This window comes from Macaca thibetana, chromosome 13 (assembly GCF_024542745.1).
Source record: "Macaca thibetana thibetana isolate TM-01 chromosome 13, ASM2454274v1, whole genome shotgun sequence".
Lineage (NCBI taxonomy): Eukaryota > Metazoa > Chordata > Mammalia > Primates > Cercopithecidae > Macaca > Macaca thibetana.
Window position 1 is genome coordinate 60,357,072 of NC_065590.1, and position 25,219 is coordinate 60,382,290.

At 37.1% G+C, this 25,219-nt stretch overlaps 1 protein-coding gene across 6 annotated transcripts in view; it reads right to left on the reverse strand.

Annotated features, from left to right (window-relative positions):
* Nucleotides 1–25,219, reverse strand: part of SOCS5 (suppressor of cytokine signaling 5) — a 164,311-nt gene that overhangs the window by 98,551 nt on the left and 40,541 nt on the right. For 5 of the 6 annotated variants that reach the window (XM_050754289.1, XM_050754286.1, XM_050754288.1 and 2 more), the window contains one exon: nucleotides 633–4,777. The exons of the other annotated variant lie outside the window; for it this stretch is intronic. In XM_050754289.1, the coding sequence (XP_050610246.1) occupies nucleotides 3,155–4,765 (1,611 nt within the window). In that variant the 5' untranslated portion in view covers nucleotides 4,766–4,777 and the 3' untranslated portion in view covers nucleotides 633–3,154. Of the gene's footprint in view, nucleotides 1–632; nucleotides 4,778–25,219 lie in introns of those variants that run through there. 6 annotated transcript variants of the gene reach the window in all.

A 25,219-nucleotide genomic window follows, 5' to 3' on the forward strand; every position in this document is an offset into this window, starting at 1 on the left:
CATGAGAGCTAAAAACAGATTGGTGTGTGGAGAATGATTATAATGATTATTTGGGCCCAAGTTTTGTCTAAGAAACATAAATTTAATGATAATTCTTAGTAACTATTTAATCCAAGCTGTTTTGCTTCCAATATTTTGTACTGTGTTTAGCCAGAAAAGAAAATACAGATGAACGCTTTCTCTTTGTAAGGTGACTGTATTATAAACAAGGCTAAAGTAGCAAGACTAAACTTTTAGTGCAGATAATAAAATTTGAATAGTACAAGAATACTCTTCAGGTAGTATCTATAGGATAAGATCTCTAAATGTTTTTGTATCAGGTGGCAATGCCATCTAAAGTAATATTAACAACATAAATGTATATATGTGCATACATACACACACATATAGGCGAAGGGAGAGGGGTGTGTGTGTGTGTGTGTGGAAGAGAATGAAGAGAATGAGTAAGAATGGGTACAAATCAAAGCAACCTTTTCTTGGGTTAATTATTTCAACTATAAAGATGTATCTCAACTTCTAAAGAAATTCCTGGTTTGTATTTAAATGCACTTTAAAAAGACCATAACACACTCAAATTTAGTTGACAGGCTACAATGGGATTCAGAAAAGGACACAGTGAATATAGACTTAGGTGCAAGTTCATGCTGGTGATTTTTGTTTCTGAAAATGTAAGCCACTAATATTTTAAGAAAAAAATTTAAACCAAAAATTGCATATTATTATACACAAACTGAAACATAAGTGACTTTTAGCACAGTGTATACATGCTTACATAAACTCAAACACATTTAAAACAATTTCCATTTAACATATGAAAGTTTTGAAATACATAAAAGCATTAATACTTTCTATAAAACTACAGTTAGAACATCAATTTGCTACAAGCATATAAAAACATCAAGTGCTTTCTTGGAGTTTCAAGTTTCCTCTCTAAAACACAATCTTGCTCACATATATAGTCCTTTTCCAATAATCAGTATGAACTTTTTGTTTCTCAAGAGGTTTATTTTCCAGGTACATTATAAGCTCAAGAAAACAGACCCAACAATTATGCGATATAATTATGTCATAACAACTTAATTGCACATAATGCTTTAAAGTAGGTTTGGATGAAGTTCTCAAACACTTTGGTATATGATCTTCAGGGACTTTAACTAGAAACAACAGAAATTCTAAGTCCCTTCAATCCCCATTTTGCTTTAAAATGGACAAGTCTTTGGTTAAAGTTCTACATTTTGGGCATTTATTTTTAATTAAGATGGTCCCCAAACCAATAAATGGTACTGATGTATTACAAATTCACAAGACTTCATTTAACCTGCTTCTGATGCAGTGGGAGGTTACAGATACTCATTTACTATAATATGTCATTGGACAGTTTCAATCTTTCACTTATAAGCAGAGAAATCAAAAGATTTATTACTTCTCTGTCAGTTTTCTGTTATAACCTAAACTGTACAGTAATTTGCAGTAACTATACTGCTCCACAGTATATATAATTATGACTGATAAGATGTAGAGCATTAAATTTAGAGTTAGCTTATTTTGATAAGTCAATATTAGACTGTACAGTAAGTCTGCATTAACTATGAAAAGGTTGTTAGTTAATGCTTATTTAAAAACCCCAAACCATTCCATTTACAAGAGAAATTGTTGCAAATGTATAAAACAGCAGATATACAAGGAGAACACCAAACATACTTTATTAGCACAAAAAAAGCAGCCATAACAAGGCACAGCAAGCAGAAACATACATTAGCAGTCAAAGGGTTAGTGTTGCATACAAATATAGCTCTTCTTTTTTGTAGCCTTGGCAATAGCCATAGGGATGTAAAATAACATTCTGTAGCAGCAGGTAAGGAAACTATGGAGCACTCACCAGTGGTACAGAGCACATTAACAAAAAGACACAAGAATGGATTCGGCTACTGTAGTGCAAAATGTCTAGGACAGAACTGTAAATTCAGTTCAGTTACTAAGAAGCAAACACTAGAACTTGATATAACTTCCAAAAGAGCTCACTCAAGTAGTAGTACATATTATTCTAAGTGACAAAAAGGTGCTAAGTAAAGTTATTTACAGATATAATGGTTGTACAGTACCTTTAAATCTGCAATTTAGGTTTCAGATTTTCCATTAAGAATTAACTGCACTGAAATTCTATAAATTATACTTAAGCAATTCAGCTATGAGAGTTTACAAAAAAGAGACAAATTCTGCCATCCAAATTATTAATTACAGTTCAACAATATCTCAACATCAGCAACCATTGTAGTTACTATTATCTGACTTGTTTGGGCATCTTCTAGTGTCATGTACTTCATGGTTCACAAAATCATCCTGGGCATAGGAACAGATCCAACTTTTAGGAAACAACAATTAGACTGCACATCAACTTAAAAAAAAAAAAATCACACGCAAGACTACATTGCAGCAGCTATTCCAAACGCCTAAGTTAAAGCACTCATTTAAAAAATTAATACCTAGGGCCTTTCAATAAAATTCTACTACTAGCTTTGTAAGTCTGAAATTTTAAGAATGACTATTTAGAAAATCTGGTTTACTTAACAGTACCTTTTGCAGAAGAGAAAAGGCGTCTGATTATAAACTACATCAACACGTAAGTGAACTGCACTATGCCCTTGTGGCCAGAAAATTGCATTTTTTTCTAAAAGGAAGGCAGTCTTTTATTCTTTTTGGACTTCCAAAGCTTGATTTATAGTAACTACAAACATCACTATTTTTGGAAGGTTATAGAAAAACTCTTAGAAAAAATAACTTCAAACATTAGTCACACTGTTGAAATACTCATCCAATATTAATAATTTGTTCTTCAGTAAGAAATAGAATTCTTCATAACAAATGCCCCAGAGTTGCCTCACTCAAATACTACAGCCATTAAAAACCAAACTGTTAGCGAAATCGGCAAAATGTTTTTGTAGTCTTACTTAACACCTGTAGCTCTATCCTCTGGTGTTCCAATAGGCACCATGTTTATCTGAATAAGTAACAGCAGGTCGCATCTGACAGATACTAACACTAAGCTTACATACTGTATGAAAAAGCCTAACACTGCTACGTGTGCTTGCTATAGGTGTACTGTCTGATGCACATGAAAGCGGACCTAGTTAACACCCTTTGGGGACCGGAAAGTTTACTTTGCCTTGACTGGTTCTCGTTCTAACCAGCGAACTCTAACTTTTTGTTTATAATGATACTCTTTTAAAAAATCCTGTAACATTGAGGGTAGAGGGAGCCCATCAATTCCATCATACGTAGTGCACCTGCAGATTACCGCGCGACAGATATACTGGAGGCTAAAAGGAAAAGTCCTATTTAGTGATATAGTAAGCAATGGTTCAAAAAACATGCACGAACTGGGATCTTTATAATGTTCTAAAAGTCCTGTTACAGTGGAGGAGTGAAATACACAGGGGTCATGGGCATCGAAACTAAAGTTGTGATTCCACTGCTCAATTCGGGCATGCAGGGATCTGTTGTAGCGGCGGAAGCTCACAGAGAAGAGGTAGTCCTCTTGCGCAGAGTCCCTGAGCAAAAACGTGCCTTCAGGTTTCCCTTCGAGAAGGGCTTCTGCTTCATAACGGTCCATCACTCCCCAGTAACAGGGATTCCCTGTAATTTGAAGCAAATCAGGCACGAGGCAGTGTATGTAATCAATCTGTGTGTGGACTTTCCAAGCTCCCTGTCTGCTAACATGGGTATGGCTGTCTCCAGATATCTGACGCTGCTTCTGCCTCCGTGACTGCAAACACAGGGTGGTTGTATCCTCTTCCGAGTCACAATTAGCTTGTGGAATTGCAGAACTGTCCCCACTTATTTCAGTCATTCCAGGAGCTAACTTTGGTCCCAGTTTATATAATGGATTAACCTGTGCAGTAGCTTCAAATGTATGTATTTGTGCATTGGGAGGGGGATCAACCCCTTCTTCAATACTAAGCCGCCTTCTCTCTCTAAGCCTATCTTCTTCATCTTCTGTAGAAACCAAAGATGGATCAAATGTATCAAAAAATGTTGAATGTGGGCTCACAGGAGCTGTATGCTGTTTAATCAAATGCCATTTTTGGGCTAAATCTGAGCCAGCAGGAAATGGGCATTTCTCAAGCATTAATTCAGACAGATGGATTTTTCTTTTATTGGAAAAGAGAGGCTTTGACTGCTTGCTGTAAGTTCTCATGGGAAAACACAAGCCCACAGTATCCTGCAACCTCTGTCTCAGAGAGCGACTTCCTACAGTTCTGCTGGAAACACTGTCCATGTCGTGTACAGAACTTACGCCGTAGCGCCTCTCTCTCCTTTGAAGTCCACTTCGAGTTCTACCAAACTTCTTATCAGCATCCAATGAACTCTGGGTCTTTGTAGAACAGGAATGTTTTTTCTTCCCACCCCATGGAGCATGTCGAGAGTAGGAATCTCTTCGTGCAAGTCTTGTTCCTGGGGTAACACAAGAATCATTATCCTTTTCGATGCTTATTTCAACAATTTGAGGGATTTCTGTGGCACAATTTTGATTTCTCCTTGAAGAATTCTTTGACGGGCTTAATCCCAGTTGTAAGGCAACATTTTCTCTTAAGGGACTGCTTTGTTGCTGAGGAGTTGAGTCTCCTATGCTGATGTTTTTCTCTCTGACAGACAAACATCTGTTGGAGTTCATGTCCACATTTTCACTACGGCTTCCTCCCTCATGACCGAAGAGATTCTGACACCTGTATTTGAAGTTATTCCACATTTTCCCCACTTTATCCATTGATTATAAAATCTAAAGACAAAACAGGAAAAAGAGAAAAATAAATTAATCAGAGTAGCATGTGAAGGTAGCTAAGGCAGTGCCCACGTCCCTTTCCATTCGGAATTTCAGTGATACTGCCCAAGAGTTCATCTACACTGCCCTGCTGAAGTGATGAGGTGTGTGTTCTGTTGGGCAGCAGGAAGGCCACCGGGCCTTTTAGGCACTGACCTTGTTCAAGCCAGTCCTTACTTCCCATTTCCTTTCAGGCAGAATATTCTGAACTCAGGTGAAAGGAAATAAACACTCTTAAACTCTGGTTTCTTTTTCCCGTGCTTCAACCTGTCTCCTTAACTTGAATATTACAAAGGCAAAATATGTTCCATATTGTTGAAACACATTTGTATTCAACTTTTCAAAAGTTATAACCAGGACCACATTTTGTAACACATTAAAATTAGTTCAAAAACCTTTCATTAGTAGCAATCTTCTCAATTTCACTTAACCAGTTCCTTGCAATTCTAAGGTTTACAGGTTCATCACTTGTGAAAAACCCGTATCTTCCCTCCCACCCTGTAATGCATCAAATTTATCCATGATTTTGAAGAAGCAGTTTGAGTAGAAAAGAAAGAAAAATAATGTAATATTTAGGAAAGGTGTCTTTTTTTTTTTTTTTTTTTTTTTTGAGAAGTCGTCTTGCTCTGTTGTCCAGGCTGGAGTGCAATGGTGAGATCTCGGCTCACTGCAACCTCCATCTCCCAGATTCAAATGATTCTCCTGCCTCGGCCTCCCGAGTAGCTGGGATTACAGGCATGCACCACCACGCCTGGCTAATTTTTGTATTTTTAGTAGAGACGGGATTTCACCATGTTGGTCAGGCTGGTCTTGAACTCCTGACCTCAGGTGATCCACTGGCCTTGGCCTTCCAAAGTGCTGGAATTACAGGTGTGAGCCACCATGCCCGGCCAGGAAAGGTGTCTTAAGCTTTCCAATTCTTAATCCTGGAAGAGTTTGGAAATTATAATAGAGTAATAGAAAGAAAGGCTATACTACTATAGTAATCACAAAAACAAAAACCAAAAACATACAATTTGGCATCTTCTTGTTCCTTAAAAAAAATCTAGGCTGGGCATGATGGCTCACACCTGTAATCCCAGCACATTGGGAGGCCGAGGCAGGTGGATCATGAGGTCAGGAGATCGAGACCATCCTGGCTAACACGGTGAAACTCTGTTTCTACTAAAAATACAAAACATTAGCCGGGCGTGGTGGCGGGCACCTGTAGTCCCAGCTACTCGGGAGGCTGAGGCAGGAGAATGGCATGAACCTGGGAAGCAGAGTTTGCATTGAGCCAAGATTGCGCCACTGCAGTCCAGCTTGGGTGACAGAGCGAGACTCTGTCTCAAAAAAAAAAAAAGAAAAAAAAAAAACTAAAGCAGTGTATGACACTTTACAAATAAATTCTTTTAAGACTACAATATCAACAGGCACACTGTCTAGTTCAGTAACTACAAATCAACATTAGAAGAAATGGAAAAACCTAAACTTAAAATTCAATTGGTTTTGTCACATTATGATAGCAGAAAACTTTGGCTGATCTTGAACTTTGACTAGTTATTTTTGTCATAAACTCTTATATTTTCAAGAAGTTGACTATGAATAAGAGAATAACAGAGAATAAACTTTCTTAGAATGAACTGTAGGTCTTCCCATTAGTTTCTCACAGAAAGGGCTCTTGACTAATGGAAACACAACATAGAAAATTAATATCCATGATATCATAAAATGTACTTTCAGATGATTTAATTCTTTATTAAAAGCACACTGTCAGGCACATATGAAGTTTGCACGGTAGTTGGCATCTATTATAATAAAATGTATTAGACAGAACTGTTAAATCTCAGCAAAGTCTATTTTAGAACACGGCCTCCTCTGTCTTGGAAAATCTTTCTCGTAAGCCTTTTTATGAGGTTTATGCCATTTGAACTTCACGTGCCTTGTTATCATTTATTCTTCTTCTTAAATTAAGATTTCAGTTCCTTGCCCATAGTCCTGTTAATACAGCCGAATTCCTGCCATATTCTTGGTGACTCCATTGTCTTTGTAGATGTTCTCTTCCAATATCCTAGCCCCTTTCTATCCTGGTTTCTTCTCATTTATTTTAAAGTTAGTTTTTATTTTTACCTAATTCACATATTTGTAGTTTGAAGGTCAAATACCACCACAAGACTCTTAACAAAAAATAGCACCACCACCCACCATGTGACTACTAGAAAATTTAAAATTAACATGTGACTCAGGTTACATTTGTATTGAACATTACTGATGTACAGCAAGGGCCGGCAAACCAAAGTCTGAAGGCCAAATCTGGCCCCTGGCCTGTTTTTGAAAGGATCCCAGCTCAGAAAAATTTTTACATTTTTAAAGGGATTAAAAAAACATACACACACAAAGAACATTTGACAGAGACCACATGTAGTCTGCAAAGCCTAAAATATTTTCTATTTAGCCCCTTTCAGAAAAAGTTTACTGACCCTACTCTACCTATTTGAGATAAACCACATCACTCTAGACACTAGAAGAGCCGTATTCAAGAAGTTCAAGAATTTAACTCTCTTCTCTGTGTTTATAAATTTTGTAGCTATCTAAAGATACTTCTCTGACAAGCAAATTATACCCAAAAAATAACTTTTAAAAAGTGACCTAACCTAAAATCACTCATCTCTTTATATAGCTCTTTATAAGTTGTATGAATTAGTATGATACGCAGAGAACATCTGCACTTGCCAAGGCACAAAAGGCAGTTTCTAACACTGAACCCTCCGGTTCAGTTTCACAGAGCATGAAATTTAGTTATTTCTGTATTCTTATTCTGGAGCATGTTATCAGATTGTGTCTCACTCCATGGAGAAAGATAGTTGATTTTTCTTGACATGTGAAATGTGATGTGGGCAGTTTTAATATCAGGAAGGAAAAAATACTGACAGTAATTCATAGACTAGTCGACATAACAATCAGGAAGGCATTTCAACTATCTTGGTATTAACAATGTCAGATTCAAAGCTCTTTTGTTTGTTTTGTTAAATTTTTAGAAATGTGTTTAGGACAGAGCTGAAACCCTTTGAAATCTAAATTACAACTCTATTACTTTATGGTTTTATATAAAATTATACAGGGCTAAAAAGAGTGTAAAATTTCAATTGCACTGATTCTAGAATAAAAGTTTATCATCCATTACAATCTCTTAGATTTCTATACATGCTTAGCTATTTGAAAACTATCCAAAGCAAATTTCTAAAAAGTTATTCTTTCCCCCAAAGAATAATAATTTAAAACCGATTTTATAATGCTTTTGGAAGTTAAATAGCTTTTGTTGAAAAATTATATTTAACTGGATAAGCTACAAATTAGAATTATGGAAAATTAGGTCAAATTCCATCACTAAATTTACATATATAAAAATGAAATAGTACAGTCAATGGCCCTTCTTAATGCCAAGTAGTATCTATTATAAAATTTACACAAAACAAAATAATTGAAATAGTTCCCAGGAGTTTATTTCAATGGGACTTAACCCATGCTTTATGAGAAATAAATTAAGTTTAATGTGCTTTAAGAATACAGTGAGAGAGAACTATTAAACTTACATAATTATAACAGTTATATTCTTAAAATATACAGTTATAACATAACAGTTATATTCTTTTTTTTTTTTTTTTTTTTTTTTTGAGACGGAGTCTCGCTCTGTCGCCCAGGCTGGAGTGCAGTGGCGCGATCTCGGCTCACTGCAAGCTCCGCCTCCCGGGTTCACGCCATTCTCCTGCCTCAGCCTCCCGAGTAGCTGGGACTACAGGCGCCCACAACCGCGCCCGGCTAATTTTTTGTATTTTTAGTAGAGACGGGGTTTCACCGTGGTCTCGATCTCCTGACCTTGTGATCCGCCCGCCTCGGCCTCCCAAAGCGCTGGGATTACAGGCGTGAGCCACCGCGCCCGGCAACAGTTATATTCTTAACGTTGAATGCCATAAAGAGGAAGAATGTGACAACTCAAATCCTTCCTCTTCTTCAGTCTATCTAGACTTCTTAGCCATAACACCTTTCCATTAGAAAGTCCTTCAGTTACAGTAACAAAAATTGGGACAGGTAGACTGATTAAAAGTATTTCTGTATCAAATTCAGGCACAAGAGGCAGTTTAGGAGACAAGTTCTGATTGATATTTTGGTGGCATTTCGATAATTTTTAGAAAAAGAGAATACATTTGACAGTAAAACTGACCCAGAATTTCAGGAATGTGTGGCTGTCATAGCTATAGCTTCTTAAAAGAATCTAAGAATCACCTGGCTTTTTAAACATGATTTATTTTTGATTGTTATTTACACATCATATTGTGACATGATCAATTATTATCTAATTGAATGGCCATTTATCCTTTATACTGTTATTTAATATTAGGTTGAACTATATAAAATTGCTATTTTGTGGGTAAAACATAAACATATAATTCAACCTCAGAGTTACACTATTACAGTGTACATAATATGTTAATGCAGTAGACCATGTACACTCAAAAAAAAAGGTCGAGCCCTCTAATCTAGTATACCCAGACACTTCTGGTTCCTAGCAGTGAGTTACACTTTTAGTTGTGTTTGGTTCCAAACCTGTTCATACCATTTATATTACTGTAACTGTGTGATTTAATTAAATGTTAAGTAACGTAATGAAGTATGGAAGAGTGGGGAGTTTTATAAAGTTAAATGACTCTGAAATACTCAATAAAAGTGAAATACTTACGCTGCTGAATTAGGTATAGGCCAAGAAAATAGTTCAAAGAAATGGAAAAAATATTGCAAAGATCTATAAGGATTCTAAACTAAGAATTCATCTGAAGAGCCTAAATTCTTGTTCTACTTAAAAAACCCAAACTGGAATCTTACATGATACATTATGGGCATGGCTTCCCCAACACAGATAATATGGATCTACAACAAGTAGACCTACTCTGAAAGAAAAGGCCTTGGCTCCTTCAGAGGTGTTTGAACTGGAGCAACCCCATCTTGAATAGGGCCTGGGTAAAATGAGGCTGAGACCTACTGGGCTGCATTCCTAGGAGGTTAGGCATTCTAAGTCACAGGATAAGACAGGAGTCTGGCACAAGATACAGGTCACAAAGCCCCTTGATAAAACACGATTGTGGTAAGGAAACCAGCTAAAACCCACCAAAACAAGATGACAACCGAAGTAACCTCTGGTTGTCCTCACTGCTCATTATACATTAATTATAATGCATTAGCATGTTAAAAGACACTCCCACCAGCACCATGACAGTTTATAAATGCCAGGGCAATGTCGGGAAGTTACCTTACATGGTCTAAAAAGGGGAGGAACCCTCAGTTCCAGGAATTGCCCACCCCGTTCCTGGAAAACTCATGAATAACCCACCCCTGTTTAGCATATAATCAAGAAATACCATAAGTATACTCAGTCAAGCAGCCCATGCTGCTGCTCTGCCTATGGAGTAACCATTATTTTATTCCTTTGCTTTCTTAATAAACTTGCTTTCTCTTTTCTATATTGACTCACCCTGAATTCTTTCTTGTGCAAGGTCCAAGAACCCTCTCTTGGGGTCTGGATCAAACCCCTTTCCAATAACAGCTCCTTAATCAAAAGACTGGCAAATGAACATAATTATATTCTTAAAATTAGAATAAACTAAGGTATGTATCCCTTCTATGATTTATTGCTTTATTAGACTTTATAGACAACTAGTTCTGACTGAATCAGATAAGAGGCCTTCTTCAACAATCATAATTAAAATTTATAGTAGTAGTACCAGGATTGAGTAGCAAGTAACAAAGTCCTAAAGATAACAGGGAAACGTGACCTAGTTTCAGGGTTGGGGAGCAAGGAAGACTTTTCTGAGGAGGTGATATTTCAAAATTTTATCCTGAAGGATAAGAAGAATCAGGACAATGTTCTATAGGCAGAGGGAACAGCATTTGCAAAGGCCCTGAAGCAGGAATGAGCATGGCATGAACAATGGCTGAAGTTAACACAACCCAGTGAGTGAGGGGAAGTGTGTCAAGATGAAGTCGGAGAGGTAGGCCTCATAATCCGTGATAAGAGAGCAAGGGTGGATGCTGATATGGCACTGAAGACTACCGCAGGAGTCCAAGTAAGCACCCGACTAGGATGGTGACAGTAGAGATGGCTATGAGATGTTCAGATGTCAAATCTATAGGATTGAAGATCAATTGAAAATGAGAAATGAGGAGAGACTGATGTCGCAAATGACACTAGGAGTCTAGCTTAGGCAAATAGATGAATAGAGATGCTGTTTCAGAGAGAGAAAACATGAAATAAAACAGTTTTGTCAGGTAGGGGTTTGAAGAGAGTCAACAAATTGAATTTTTAAAATGTTGCTGTTGTGACTGTCATGGAGATATGTAAGTAAATGCTAATTAGTCCGTTAGTATACATTCATATAATGGAGCACTAGGTAGCAGAAATGATCAACTACAGCTACCTGCATCAATATAAAATGTAACACTCAAAACATAATGCTTAGAGGAAGAAATTATAAGAGATGAATATATCCATTATGAAACAATTTACCTTTTAAACAAGCAAATCCCCAAATATATTGTTTAGGTATACATACATATATAATAAAGATACAAAAGCAAGGGGATGTCAGCAAAGTTAGGATAATGGTTGCCTATTACGGGGAAGGGTAGAGAATTAGAAGAGGCACTCAGAGGCTTCTAAAACAGCAGTCCCCAACCTTTTTGGCACCAGGGACTGGTTTCATGGAAGAAGGTTTCAGGATGAAACTGTTCCACCTCGTATCATCAGGCATTAGTTAAGATTCTCATAAGGAACATGCAACCTAGATCCCCTGTGCGCAGCTCACAACAGGGATGAATCCTATGAGCATCTAATGCTGCCGCTGATTGGACAAGGAGGTAGAGCTCAGGTGGTAATGCTCACTTGCTGAAAAAAAACATAGATTAAAAAACAACAACAACAAAACACTGAACTACATAGGTTTCTCTAATGTGGTGCAGGGCTCAGCAAACATTTTCTCTAAAGGGCCAGACAGTAAATGTTTGGTTTTTTTTTTTAAATTTATTATTATTTTTATACTTTAAGTTCTAGGGTACATGTGCATAACGTGCAGGTTTGTTACATATGTATACTTGTGCCATGTTGCTGTGCTGTACCCATCAACTCGTCAGCACCCATCAACTTGTCATTTACATCAGGCATAACTTCCAATGCAATCCCTCCCCCCTCCCCCCTCCCCATGATAGGCCCCGGTGTGTGATGTTCCCCTTCCCGAGTCCAAGTGATCTCATTGTTCAGTTCCCACCTATGAGTGAGAACATGCGGTGTTTGGTTTTCTGTTCTTGTGATAGTTTGCTAAGAATGATGGTTTCCAGCTGCATCCATGTCCCTACAAAGGACACAAACTCACCCTTTTTTATGGCTGCATAGTATTCCATGGTGTATATGTGCCACATTTTCTTAATCCAGTCTGTCACTGATGGACATTTGGGTTGATTCCAAGTCTTTGCTATTGTGAATAGTGCCGCAATAAACATACGTGTGCATGTGTCTTTATAGCAGCATGATTTATAATCCTTTGGGTATATACCCAGTAATGGGATGGCTGGGTCATATGGTACATCTAGTTCTAGATCTTTGAGGAATCGCCATACTGTTTTCCATAATGGTTGAACTAGTTTACAATCCCACCAACAGTGTAAAAGTGTTCCTATTTCTCCACATCGGGCCACACAGTCTCTATGGCAACTACTGAACTCTGCCACTGTGGCCTGAATGCAGCCATAGGGGACATGCAAGTGAATAAGCATAGCTGCATGTCAATATAACTTTACTTATGGTCAGTGAAACTTAAATTTCATATAATTTTTCCCTTGTCACAAAATATTATTCTTCTGATTTTCATTAACCATTTAAAAATGTAAAATCCATTCTTAGTTCATGGTGGGCTGTACAAAAACAAGTGGTGGGCTAGATTTTGCCCATTCGCCATAGTTTGCCAACCCCTGATGTACTACATAAAACATTTAAGATTATGTTTACCAAATCTAACAGTCATTCTATGGAACAGTTTGAAGATCAGTACTCTAAGAAGAGGATCTTAAGTGCATAAAGTAAATGGATGATCAGTAGGGCATAAAGTGATAAAATAGAAAACTTTCTTAGAAAAATAGTACACACACAGAATAACTAAAATACTCCAGAAATACTTTTAAAAATCTAACCCTCATTTTAAGTCCCACCACCTAGAGATAATCACTGTTAATATTTTGGTGAGTATCTTTCCACATTTTCTCTTTTATGCAAAACCTGTACATAATCTTCTCTTACAATAACAATAAAAAAGAAACTCTTCCATGTCTGTGTCTACATTCCTTTTTATTTCTTATAAAGTGTATTTTGTTTTTAAGTAAACTATGTCAGAGATGGAATCAGGCTAGCAAAAGAGATAAACCTCTGGCAATTACATTTTTAACAGTAAATCTAAGAGTCTTTGAAGTAAGTAATCAAAGAAATAAAACTCTGGAAAAAAGCTGAATCTTGAAAAAAGAGAGTAATAATGATGATAGTAATGGCTGCGATGACAATTTACATTATTGGGGGCTAACAATGTACCAGACTCTGACATAAGCATTTTACTTCTCCCAACAACCCTACGAGTAATAATTATCTCAATTTTATAGATGTAGAAACCCATACATCTGAGAGATTAACAACAACTTGGACTTCAATTTCTTCTATTATTATTTAGTCTATTCAGCTTCTCTCCTCTTTAGTCAATTTTAAAATTGTATATTAATTCTTCTAAGTCCAAGTACTATAGTACTTGGTTTAAAACTTCAGAGAATACATCATTTCCATATTTTGAATTATTGGAGAGCATAAAAAGATGGAATATATCTCAAATTATTATACAAACTCAGCATCACTCCAACATGAAAATTTGACAGAGGTAGCACATGCAGACTCAAAAGAAAATTTCTAGCTTATTCCATTTTAATTGTAATGAAACAATACTCTGACCAAAAGAATCTCAAGTATATTCATGGGCCTACCAACAATGTTTTGGTATCTCTACTCTATATGCCTATCAACTATTAAACCCACAACCCTTTGTGTAGGCCTGTATACCACTCAGAAATGTTCTGGTACTATTGTAACAAATGGTTCTATATTAATAAATTCTACTGCTTCTCTGAATACTACTTTTAATTATATGGTCAGTTAAGAATGTATTTTGTAATCATATGCCTAATTTCAAGGGATGGAGTTTAATAAGTTCTTATATTTTCTCTGTACATTAATATAGTGGTCCATTTTTAAAAAGAAGACACAGAACCAAATTAAGAGTCATGTGTTATATAGTCCCTGCAATCCTACTCTCCAAAAAAGACAATTTTAGGGCTATTTCTTTCTCTAATTAAAAAAAAAAAAAAGTATTTAATTTTACATTTCCAGTTCCTAAGTTTTATCCATCCACACAATTCTAACTTCTAGTATCATGTAGGAGGACGCACCAGGCCTAGCAGAAATCCTATTCTTAAGCCCAAATCTCTTGTAAGATACTGCCTATGCTTTGCTTAGGGCACCAGAATGAAAAGCGGACAGACAATGAAATAATCAAACACTTGGGAGGCAGGAGCAGAAAGGATGAATTCCAGTATTACCATTTAAGAATGCTAGAACCTTGAATGTCTTTCTTCGTATTTCTGAACCTAAATTTGCCCCTTGGTACAATGAGGATAACATCTACCTTATGGTTTGGATGTGACGATAGAAATAATATACATAAAATGCTTGGCTCGTAGGAGACCCTCAAAAGACAGAGAGGTTTTAAAAATGTTACCAGCATCTAGCATCTTCAGCTTTTCTCTCTTTTAAACATTATCTAGCATCTTCAGCTTTTCTCTCTTTTAAACATTATCTAGCATCTTCAGCTTTTCTCTCTTTTAAAAAACACTTCTTTCAGTTCTTCTGGATCATGCCACAAATGTCATTTTCCTATGTACAGTATCTGCCACAGTGAAAGTTCTATCCATGACTCCAACTTTCACATCATAGCCTAAGAAACGCTATGGAGATTTTCTTATATAATATATCTTATATAATATACTAACAAATATACCATTCATTGAAATGTTTCTTCACTGACTCTACAGCTCATCCACAAAAACTAATGATAGCTAATCTCTGCAGTACTGGGTAAGGTCCAGGAACACAGTCCTTATTCATTTGGAGGGGCTTCTGATTCCTTTTTAGTCTATAAAACACTACCACAATTTAAATTTTGCTCTATAGATACCATACACTAGAGAAGCCTAAAATCCTAATAAGTTATGCTTCATGTTCTTATATAATATATCTTATATAATATACTAACAAATATACCATTCATTGAAATGTTTCTTATTTGGCCAGCATTGCTGGCAGACTGGTATAACACAAATAACATAAGCCTTAGATTTAGCAGGACCTAAAATCAAATTCAAGCTCTCGCTAGCTGTGTAAGAGACCTAAGTCTCGGCCTTTCCAGGATAACATGACATAAGGTAAGAACAACTAAGCATATATAATAGGGCCTCAAAAATGATAGCTTCTGATATACAACCAATCCAAAGCATGTTAATTCATGTTAGTGACAGTAGCAAAAAGTAAGGCTATTTTATCCTTAGGGAAAGATTATTGCTGAGTCAGTTCTGCATTGATATCCCACCTCCAGGGAGACTACTTCTGTTAGCAAACCAACTTAGTAAAGTAAATAACATTTTACTCAGCTTTATAACCAAATGTGACTAGTACTGTCAGCACTGCCTCTACTGATCATGCTTACTACAGCACAGGGCATCAATGCTTCCTACAAATCTCCCTTAACATAAAAGGTAGTTAAATATAAACAAAAAATCCAACAAAGTAAAACAACTCTCAGTTGAGGAATTTAGTAGATAGCTTAATCCAGCAAAGAGTCTCTGATTGGGGGAACTACCTAACAGTGAGCTCATTATGATCCTGCTAATAATTTACAAATAATATTCAGTTACCAATGGTAAGTGAGCAAATGGAATCTGCACCACTTCCTTCTCTAGGGAAGATAACCATTTTATAACCCCAGCAGTTTAAATCAAGTATCACAAGAAATACAAAGACTCTAAGGACTAAAATAAAATAATGTTTTGATAATAACAACTTTTTTACTTTTTATCTAAAACTGTTTAGAATACATTTACTAATCTTTAACAAACTTAAAGATACTACTGTCTCCTATGCCAACTTTTAGCTCTAAAAAAAAACTAATGGAAAATAATTTGACAACTTGTAATGAATCCAAGAAAGAAAAAAAAAGAAAGAAACCAATCAGGACAATGTGCACCCCTTTTTGGATCTACCTTCCCTGACACCATAAAAAAAAGGAAAATTTGTCCAGACACAGTGGCTCATGCTTACAATCCCAACACTTTTGGAGGCCGAGGCAGGAGGATCACTTGAGCCCAGGAGTTTAAGATCAGCCTGAGCAACACAGAGAGACCTTGTTTCTACAAAAAATTTTCTAAAATTAGCCAGGCCAGGTGGCACGTATCTGTGGTCCCAGCGACTCAGGAGGCTGAGGTGGGAAGATTGCTGGAACCTGGGAGGCTGAGGCTGCAGTGAGCCAAGATCGTACCACTGCACAACAGCCTGGGTGACAGAGTGAGACTATGTCTCAAAAAAAAAAAAAAAAAAAAAAAAAAAAAAAAGAGAAAAGACAATAATGGAAACATCTTAAAATTAGTCTTTAGAAGGATATTTGAGAAGGGTATCAGGAGAAGTAAAGGCAAATAAGGATAACTTTTAATCATGTAAGAAAACAAATGTAAAGAGAAGCATGTTGAACAAAATCAACTAGAAACTTCAAGTAATACAGTTTAGTTTTGGTTTTACCAATTAGCATGTAACATACAAATTTAGTTTTTAGAAGTAGGACAATCAAGAAATCTTTAGTTTATTAACAACTAAAATTAAACATAACCTATCAAAAGCTGAGAAGCTGAAAAGATTTTTAAAATATTCATTTTAACATTTGCTGAGTACCACATGTGGTCAACATGATGATAAAGTTCAAGCTCTCAGATGTGAATATTTAAAGCTCTTTCTCTATGTCTATTTACTCTAAATTCACCTTCGATTTAAGCAAACTTTATTTGCTAGATACCAAGTGCATACTTAGAAACTGCAAATTAGAAGGGCTGGGGATGTGGTAATAGAGGAGCACTACATGTAAGTACAATGACCACAGCAAGAGAAGACCAAAGAAACCTTAAAAAGTGTAACAGTCCAGGGCCACAGACTACATGGACACATTATGCAAGAATAAAAAAGGGAACACATGGAGACATAAAGATTTAAAAGATAAAAGACCAGTTGGGCACAGTGGCTCATGCCTGTAATTTTTAGCACTTTGGGAGGCCAAGGCAGGCAGATCGCTTGAGCCCAGGAGTTTGAGACCAGCCTGGGCAACAAGGCAAAACCCTACCTCTATATACAAAAGTTAGCCAGGTGTGGTGGTGTGTGCGTGTGGTCCCAGTTACTCTGGAGGCTGAGGTGGGAGGATCACTTGAGCCCAGGAGGTCAAGGCTGCAGTGAGTTGTGTCTGTACCACTGCACTCCAGCCTGGCCAACAGAGCAAAACCCTGTCTCAAAAAAAAAAAAAAAAAAAAAAGTAAGAGACCAAGACCACTAAGCAAATAAATTTAAAAAGTAAGAAGAAATGACTAGATTTTTAGAAAAACATAAATTGCCAAAACTGACTCAAGAAGAAATTAAAAATCAAAAGCCGTTAAAGACTTTGAAACAGTAATTAAAATCCTTGCTGAAGGAAAACGCCAGCCTATGCAAAGTGTTCCAGGAAGAAGAAACAATTCTGTCTAGCAACCTTGATGTGTAATCACTGATGGCCAGAACAAGAGATCAAAAGACATGCAACAGCCAGCTCAATAAGGCAAGAAAAAGGAATAAAGTCATGCAAATTGGAAGAGAAAATAAAACTCCATTTTCTGATGACACAATTGTCTACACAGAAAACCCTAAGGAATCTTAAGAAAGAAAAGTAAATTTTGCAGTTTAGTAGGGTCACAGGATATAAGATCAACACACAAAAATCAATTACATAACTATATGCCATACTAACAACAAACATGTAGAAACCAAAATTAAAAGAGATGCAACCAAAAAATGTAAAGGAGACGGGCTGATGGGATATTTCTTCCTTTTTTTTTTTTTTTTTTTTTTTGAGACAGCATCTCGCTCTGTCACCCAGGCTGGAGTGCAGTGGCGTGATCTCGGCTCACTGCAAGCTCTGCCTCCCGGGTTCACGCCATTCTCCTGCCTCAGCCTCCCGAATAGCTGGGACTACAGGCGCCCGCCACCACGCCCAGCTAGTTTTGTATTTTTAGTAGAGACGGGGTTTCACCGTGTTAGCCAGGATGGTCTCCATCTCCTGAACTCGTGATCCGCTCGCCTTGGCCTCCCAAAGTGCTGGGATTACAGGCGTGAACCACCGCGCCTGGCCCTGATGGAATATTGCTATACTCCAAAGGAGAAGATTCAAATGGCAAGAGAGAAAACATGCTAGATATCCTAGAGTTACCACTGTCTTTGTACTTACTCTGGGGAGTGGTGAATAATAAGAATGTGGGTCTATAGTCTACTTCACAGCCATATCAGGCCTATCCCTCCTCTCTATCTCCACTGCCCCCTAACAGGTTCAGTCTTCATCATTTGCATGGATGAATCAGATGCCTAAAGAGTCTACCTTTCTCCACTCTCACTCCCTTCTGGAGCATCCTTCATAATATTGATCCCAGGATTTCAAGCATCAAAAAAAAAAAAAAAAAAAAAAAAAAAAAAAAATCAAAGTGCTCTGTGTCTGGCTACTTCCTCCACCCTTTAAAAACTGGGAAGAAAAAGTACAGCAAAACAACAGTGAAGGGTACTATAATTTAGGAATATTAAGATAATATAGCTGGAATTATGCCATCTGGAGAATGAAGGTGATCAAATGGTTGTTTTTACATATACAGAGACTCTTTCTTTAAAAAGAGGAATTCTGACTGACCACTCTTTGATCCTTCTAAAGACCAAAGACAAAGAAACTCTCAGGAAAAAATTAACTTTCAAATGATTAAAAATGTAAACAACCAACCAAAAGAGATTTGTGAAGAGTCTTTCACGGGAAATGTTAAGAGGATAAACAACGCTCTGTCTCTAGCCAGCCCAGGTAGTCCTTCCTCTACACGCAACTCAATTAACCTCAAAGATCTGTGATTTTTCTTTTAATATCAGAATTTTTAAAATAAGCAGAGTACTCCACAAATGGAATCAAGTTATTTAAGGTCTAACATAGCATAACAGTTACAACTAATTTTGATCATACTACTCTCCAATTAAATTAAAATCCTAATGTATAATACTGAGTTATTTAAATAGTCTCATACTCCACAGCTGGACATGTTTTTGATCAGGTACAAATTTATGTTCAATTTAAACAATGTAAATGCAGTGTCAGATACAAAAATATGTAATCAAAGAAATGCTGTTCTTCCAATACAAACTTTCCCTTTCCTGTCTCCCCCTAAAATAACTTCCTACACAGTTTAAGGTATAGTCATTTCCCATAAACATGGCTTAAGATTTGAGACTTCTTTTGCAGATAAAGAAAAGGAGGTTTAAACAGTCTCAAAGATAAACTGAGTAGTTTAAAGCAGAATTCTCAATATTCTTTGATAAGGATGTAGTGCTTCATTAATATCCCCAAAATTCTTAGACATTCTCTGAGATGTGAAATGAATTAACACTTACTATTAACTTAAACAGTTCGCATCATAATTGTTTGAAGTGTAGTGGGTAAAAACCCTTTCTTATTGCTTGCAGGTCAATCCTGGAAATCCACTTAAATGGGATGATTCTACATCTTGTTATATAGATTTTCTAATTTTCACAATAAAATGTAAAACTTTCCAGGGGAAATACTTAGATCTAGTATGGATGAACCATTCCACAACTATTTCCCAAGTACTAAATAGAAATCACAAATACATGTAAAATAAAATCAGGTCAAAAATCTTGATTACGGCAGGGGATGGCGGCTCATGCACGTAATCCCTGCACTTTGGGAGGCCGAGGTGGGTGGATCACCTGAGGTCATGAGTTCAAGACCAGCCTGACTAACATGGTAAAACCCCATTTCTACTAAAAATACAAAAAATTAGTGGGCATGGGGGTGCACGCCTGTAATCCCAGCTACTCGGGAGGCTGAGGCAGGAGAATCACTTGAACCTGGGAGGCGGAGGTTGCAGTAAGCCAAGCTTGCACCATTGCACTCCAGCTTGGGCAACAAGAGCAAAACTCCCTCTCAAAAAAAAAAAAAAAAAAAAAAACTTGATTATTATTTTGAAATAACTAGTTTGGGACTATCTCACCACCCACACTGATTTTCTATGTTCTATCCATTATCAAATTACTTCACCAGAAATATATATATATGTGGTTTGTATTATTTTGGCTCCCTACACAAATACTATACCAGAATTACAACTTAACGTTATGCTCTCAACTTCTTAAGAGTTTATCAAATAAGTGGTCTTGTATTATTCCAGGTTCTATAAAAATGGTATCAAAGGGCTGGGTGCAGTGGCTCATGCCTGTAATCCCAGAACTCTGGGAGGCAGAGGTGGCTGGACCACTTGAGGTCAGGAGTTCATGACCAGCCTGACCAACATGGTGAAACCCCATCTCTACTAAAAATACAAAAGTTAGCCGGGTGTGGTGGCGCACGCCTGTAATCCCAGCTACTCGGAGGCTGAGGGAGGAGAATCGCTTGATCCCGGAAGGAGGAGGTTGCAGTGAGCCGAGATTGCACCACTGCACTCTAGCCTGGGCAACAGAGTGAGACTCCTTCTCAAAAAAAAAAAAAAAAAAAATATCAAAGACATCACCCCTGATATAAACACCTACACAAAAATTTCCTCTTTGACTTTACTGCCAAGGTTTCTCTTTAAAAAACTGATATGCTTCCTTTATGCAGAAAATTGAGAAAAATACAACTCATTGTGTTTCTCCTTTTTCTCCTATTACCAACAGAAAACACAAATGGAAGGTCTTTGCTTAAATTTCTGATATATTTGGAGATGCCCCCCAGTTCCTTGTATGACTTTTAATCAATCATCATTATACTAAATATTCGAGTATACGTATGTTTGCCAGAAGCATATGAACCATCTTGAGTAGGGGTTGGGTAAAATGAGGCTGAGACCTACTGGGCTGTATTCCTAGACAGTGAAGGCATTCTAAGTCACAGGATGAGATAGGAGGTCAGCACAAAATATAGGTCATAAAGACCTTGCTGATAACAGACTGCATTACAGAAGCCAGCCAAAACCCCCGAAAACCAAGAAGGCCACAAGAGTGACCTATGGTTATCCTCACTGTTACACTCCCATCAGCGCCATGACAGTTTACAAATGCCATGGTAAAGTCAGGAAGCTACCCTATATGGTCTAAAAAGTGGAGGCATGAATAATCCACCCCTTGTTTAGCGTATCATTAAGAAATAACCATAAAAATGGGCAATCAGCAGCTCACAGGGCCACTCTATGGAATAGCCATTCTTTTATTCCTTTACTTTCCTAATAAACTTGCTTTCACTTTACTCTATGGACCCACCCTGAATTCTTCTTTGCGCGAGATCCAAGAACCTTCTCTTGGGGTCTGTATCAGGACCCCTTTCCTGTAACATGTTGATTATACATACACACACACACACATATATATAAAATAGATATATATATATGTGTGTGTCTATATATATAAAATAAATACAAATTTTATACAGTGATGGGCAGATATATATATAGTGGAGGGAGGGAGGAAGCAGACGAAAAACTTATAAAAAGTGAACAGTCAAGTTTTCTGAAACTAAAAAACTATACTTTGGGGCCTAAAATTGAGTAATCTCAAATGTTCCCATAAGATGAATGGGTAAGAATTTCAACGGATTATAAAAACATAAACCTACCATTAAAACGTAGTAAACAGGCTGGGCGCGGCAGCTCATGCCTGTAATCCCAGCACTTTGGGAGGCCGAGGTGGGCAGATCACAAGGTCAAGAGTTCGAGACTAGCCTGGCCATCATGGTGAAACCCCGTGTCTCTACTAAAAATACAAAAATTAGCCAGGTGTAGTGACGTGCACCTGTAATGCGAGCTACTTGGGAGGCTGAGGCAGGAGAATCACTTAAACCTGGGAGGCAGAGGATGCAGTGAGCAGAGATCACACCACTGCACTCCAGCCTGGGTGACAGAGTGAGACTCTGTCTCAAAAAAAAAAAAAAAAGTAGTAAACATAGAAAAACTTATGATTTCTCAAATAAGAGATAAGACGGCCTATTTAAGCAAAATGCTGAAGCAAGAAACCAAAAGGCAATGATCAAAAGACTAAATGACATAAAATTTAAGACTTCTGTATACCAAAAATGTCATAAACAAAGGTAAGTGATAAGCTGAATAAAACATTTTCAACATGACATATGGAGATGACATATGACAGTATGTTGTCATATGCTGAAAATTAATATGTGTAATTTATAAGAAAAAGATATGCCAGACGCAGTGGCGTGCGCCTATAGACCAGCTACTAAGAAGGTGGGAGTGGCGGTGGGGGTGTGGAGAGGATGCTTGCTTGAGCCCAGGACTTCAAAGTCTGGCCTGGGCAACAAAGCAAGACCTGTCTCTATTTAAAAAAGAAAACAAGACAAAGAAAATGGTAAAACACAACAACTCAATTAAAAAACAGCAAAGGATATCTCCAGAATAATCACAAATCAGATGTATACTTGGCCAGTAAATATATGGAAAAAAGGTCATTCTTGGAATTTGTCAAAGACATCCAAATTAAAATGTGATACAAGATTTATCACTAACCAAACTGGCAAAGTCTGCTTTTATTTCTTTTACATTTTAATGGTACTATCTAGCATGGGTATTGAGAAAGTAGCACTGTCACACACTAATGTGAGAGCATAGATCCACATGACATTTCAAAAAGGAAACTGTATATTATGTACCAAAGCTTTAAAACTATGCACATCTTTCTATCCAAGGCTTCACAATTAGAAATTTATTCCAAGAACATAATCAGATAAGGATACAGATTTATATGCAGGAAATATTCATCCTAGCATTAGTTATATTAGGAAAAAATTGGCAATAATCATATTGCTCAGTGAACAGAGGACTGGTTAAATAAATTCTGGTGCCTTTACATGCTGGAATAATAGACATAAAAAACCATGTTTCTGGAGCATTTAATATTCTGGAAATGTTCATGATATTAAATAAAAATGGTTATAAAACAGTACAACTAAATAGACCTTAACACACATATATACCACAAATATTTTTTAAAAATATATAGTTAGGAAATAACACTGTGGTTATCTCTGGATAGTTCTATTTACTGTAATTTCATTTTTTTTTCTTTTTTGTACTTTGAAAATATTAAATCCAATATTTTTAAAATGCTATTTAAAAAGGAAATAGATCTTGGGGCCAGGTGCGGTGGCTCACGCCTGTAATCCCGGCACTTTGGGATTTGTAAAAATACAAAAATTAGCTCAGCATGGTGGCGCACACCTGTAATCCCAGCTACTCGGACACTGGAGTAAAAGAATTGCTTGAACCTGGGAGGCAGAGGTTGCAGTGAGCTGAGATCATGCCACTGCACTCCAGCCTGGGTGGCAGAGCAAGACTCCATTTCAAATAAATAAAAAGGAAGTCGATCTTGAAAAAGATCAATCTAATTTCATATTATAAACTCAAAGATACATGCAAAATGCAGAAGAAATGGATGATGAAATATTTTTAAAACTTTTTAAAGATGAAGCAACAGTGAGGAAATAAAGACACAAATAAATGGTGGGTTAGAGGGGCAGAGAACACAATCAATGGAGAAAAGAATCACAAATACAGGTCTCCACTCAAGCCAGTGTGACTTTCTCAAACAGTATTGGGAATTAGTGGTAAGTAATACAACTAATGAATTTCAACTCATTTATGAGTCTCTTCTGGTTGCAAGGTTCTGACACACTAAGGGTAGACAAATGTAGATGTGTATGGCTGAGGAAGGATCCTGATTAATAAGTATGGATTTGATAGTCAGAAGTCCAAGAACAAAATCAGTAACACAAGTGGGTCTGGGCCTCAAGGATACTGGGACTGAGAATGGGTGTGGTTCCAGGTCTGCCCTAGGAGGCAGCAAGAGGAGCAGTAGGCAATGGCAGATCTTCATCCTAGAACTTTGGTTCTTACTGGCACCCAGCAACATCCTGGGTTTCAGCTTTAGATATGTGATTTGCCTCCAGCCACCAGCTGTATCTCTGCTTCTAGACTCCGTATTCTTCTACCTCATAGGTGCCACTTTCTCATACCTTTTGCTAATTCTTGGTCTATCACAGGCCCCTCCTATCTCTTTCTCTTGATTTTTCAAATTCTGCTTCCAATACTTAACTGCCTATCTCTATTTCTTTTTGTGAGTTTTATGATACGCATCATGTGTATCCTTACAGTAACCAGAACTCTACCTTGTTTATCTGGAGTACATCCAGACAGAAAATTAAAAGCAAAAGCAATAGTTCTTTAACCAAATATAGCCAATTGTAAGGCCTGTCAGAACCTGATTGGTTAAGCTCATTCCCATTTGGAGACAACTTTCTGTGCTAGTTCACCTGGTTGGGCAGTGTCCGACCAATCACTGGTGACTTTAATTTGGATACCCATGCCAGTCCAATCACCTATTGCCAGGTAAGGTAAGGTCTTTCACGATCTAAAGCACAGCTACCTTGGTTTACGCCCTCAGTGAATGTTCTCCTTAGACATGACTGTAGGAATAGCAGGCACTGAAATTCCTCAGTGACAGAATGTAATAACAAAAGGTCTTATCCAGTATTTCATAACTCATGTTCCCTAGAATTCTAGTATATCACATGATATTAAGAAGTATTCTACAAATAAAGGTATCCATTTGAATACGTTAATACCTTTGTTCTCTGAGAGAGGTGATCCTCCTGGGCATTATTTCAACTGGTCACAGCTGTGTTTTTCAGTGTTATAAAGTAGAGCAGAATACATATATTATAGTATATTGATACAATGGAATAGTATATGCACAATGGATTAGAGAAATAAAAATATACACATGAATACTGACATGTATACCTATGTGTGTAGACATGTGTACAAAAGAGGCAAAACTAAACTATACCATTTAGGGATGCACACATAGATGGTAAAAGTTTAAAGAGAAAGAAAAAATGATGTTCACAAAAGAATATAGTTACTTTTGGGGGATGGGATGCGGTGGGGACAGATGGAGTTTGACTGGGA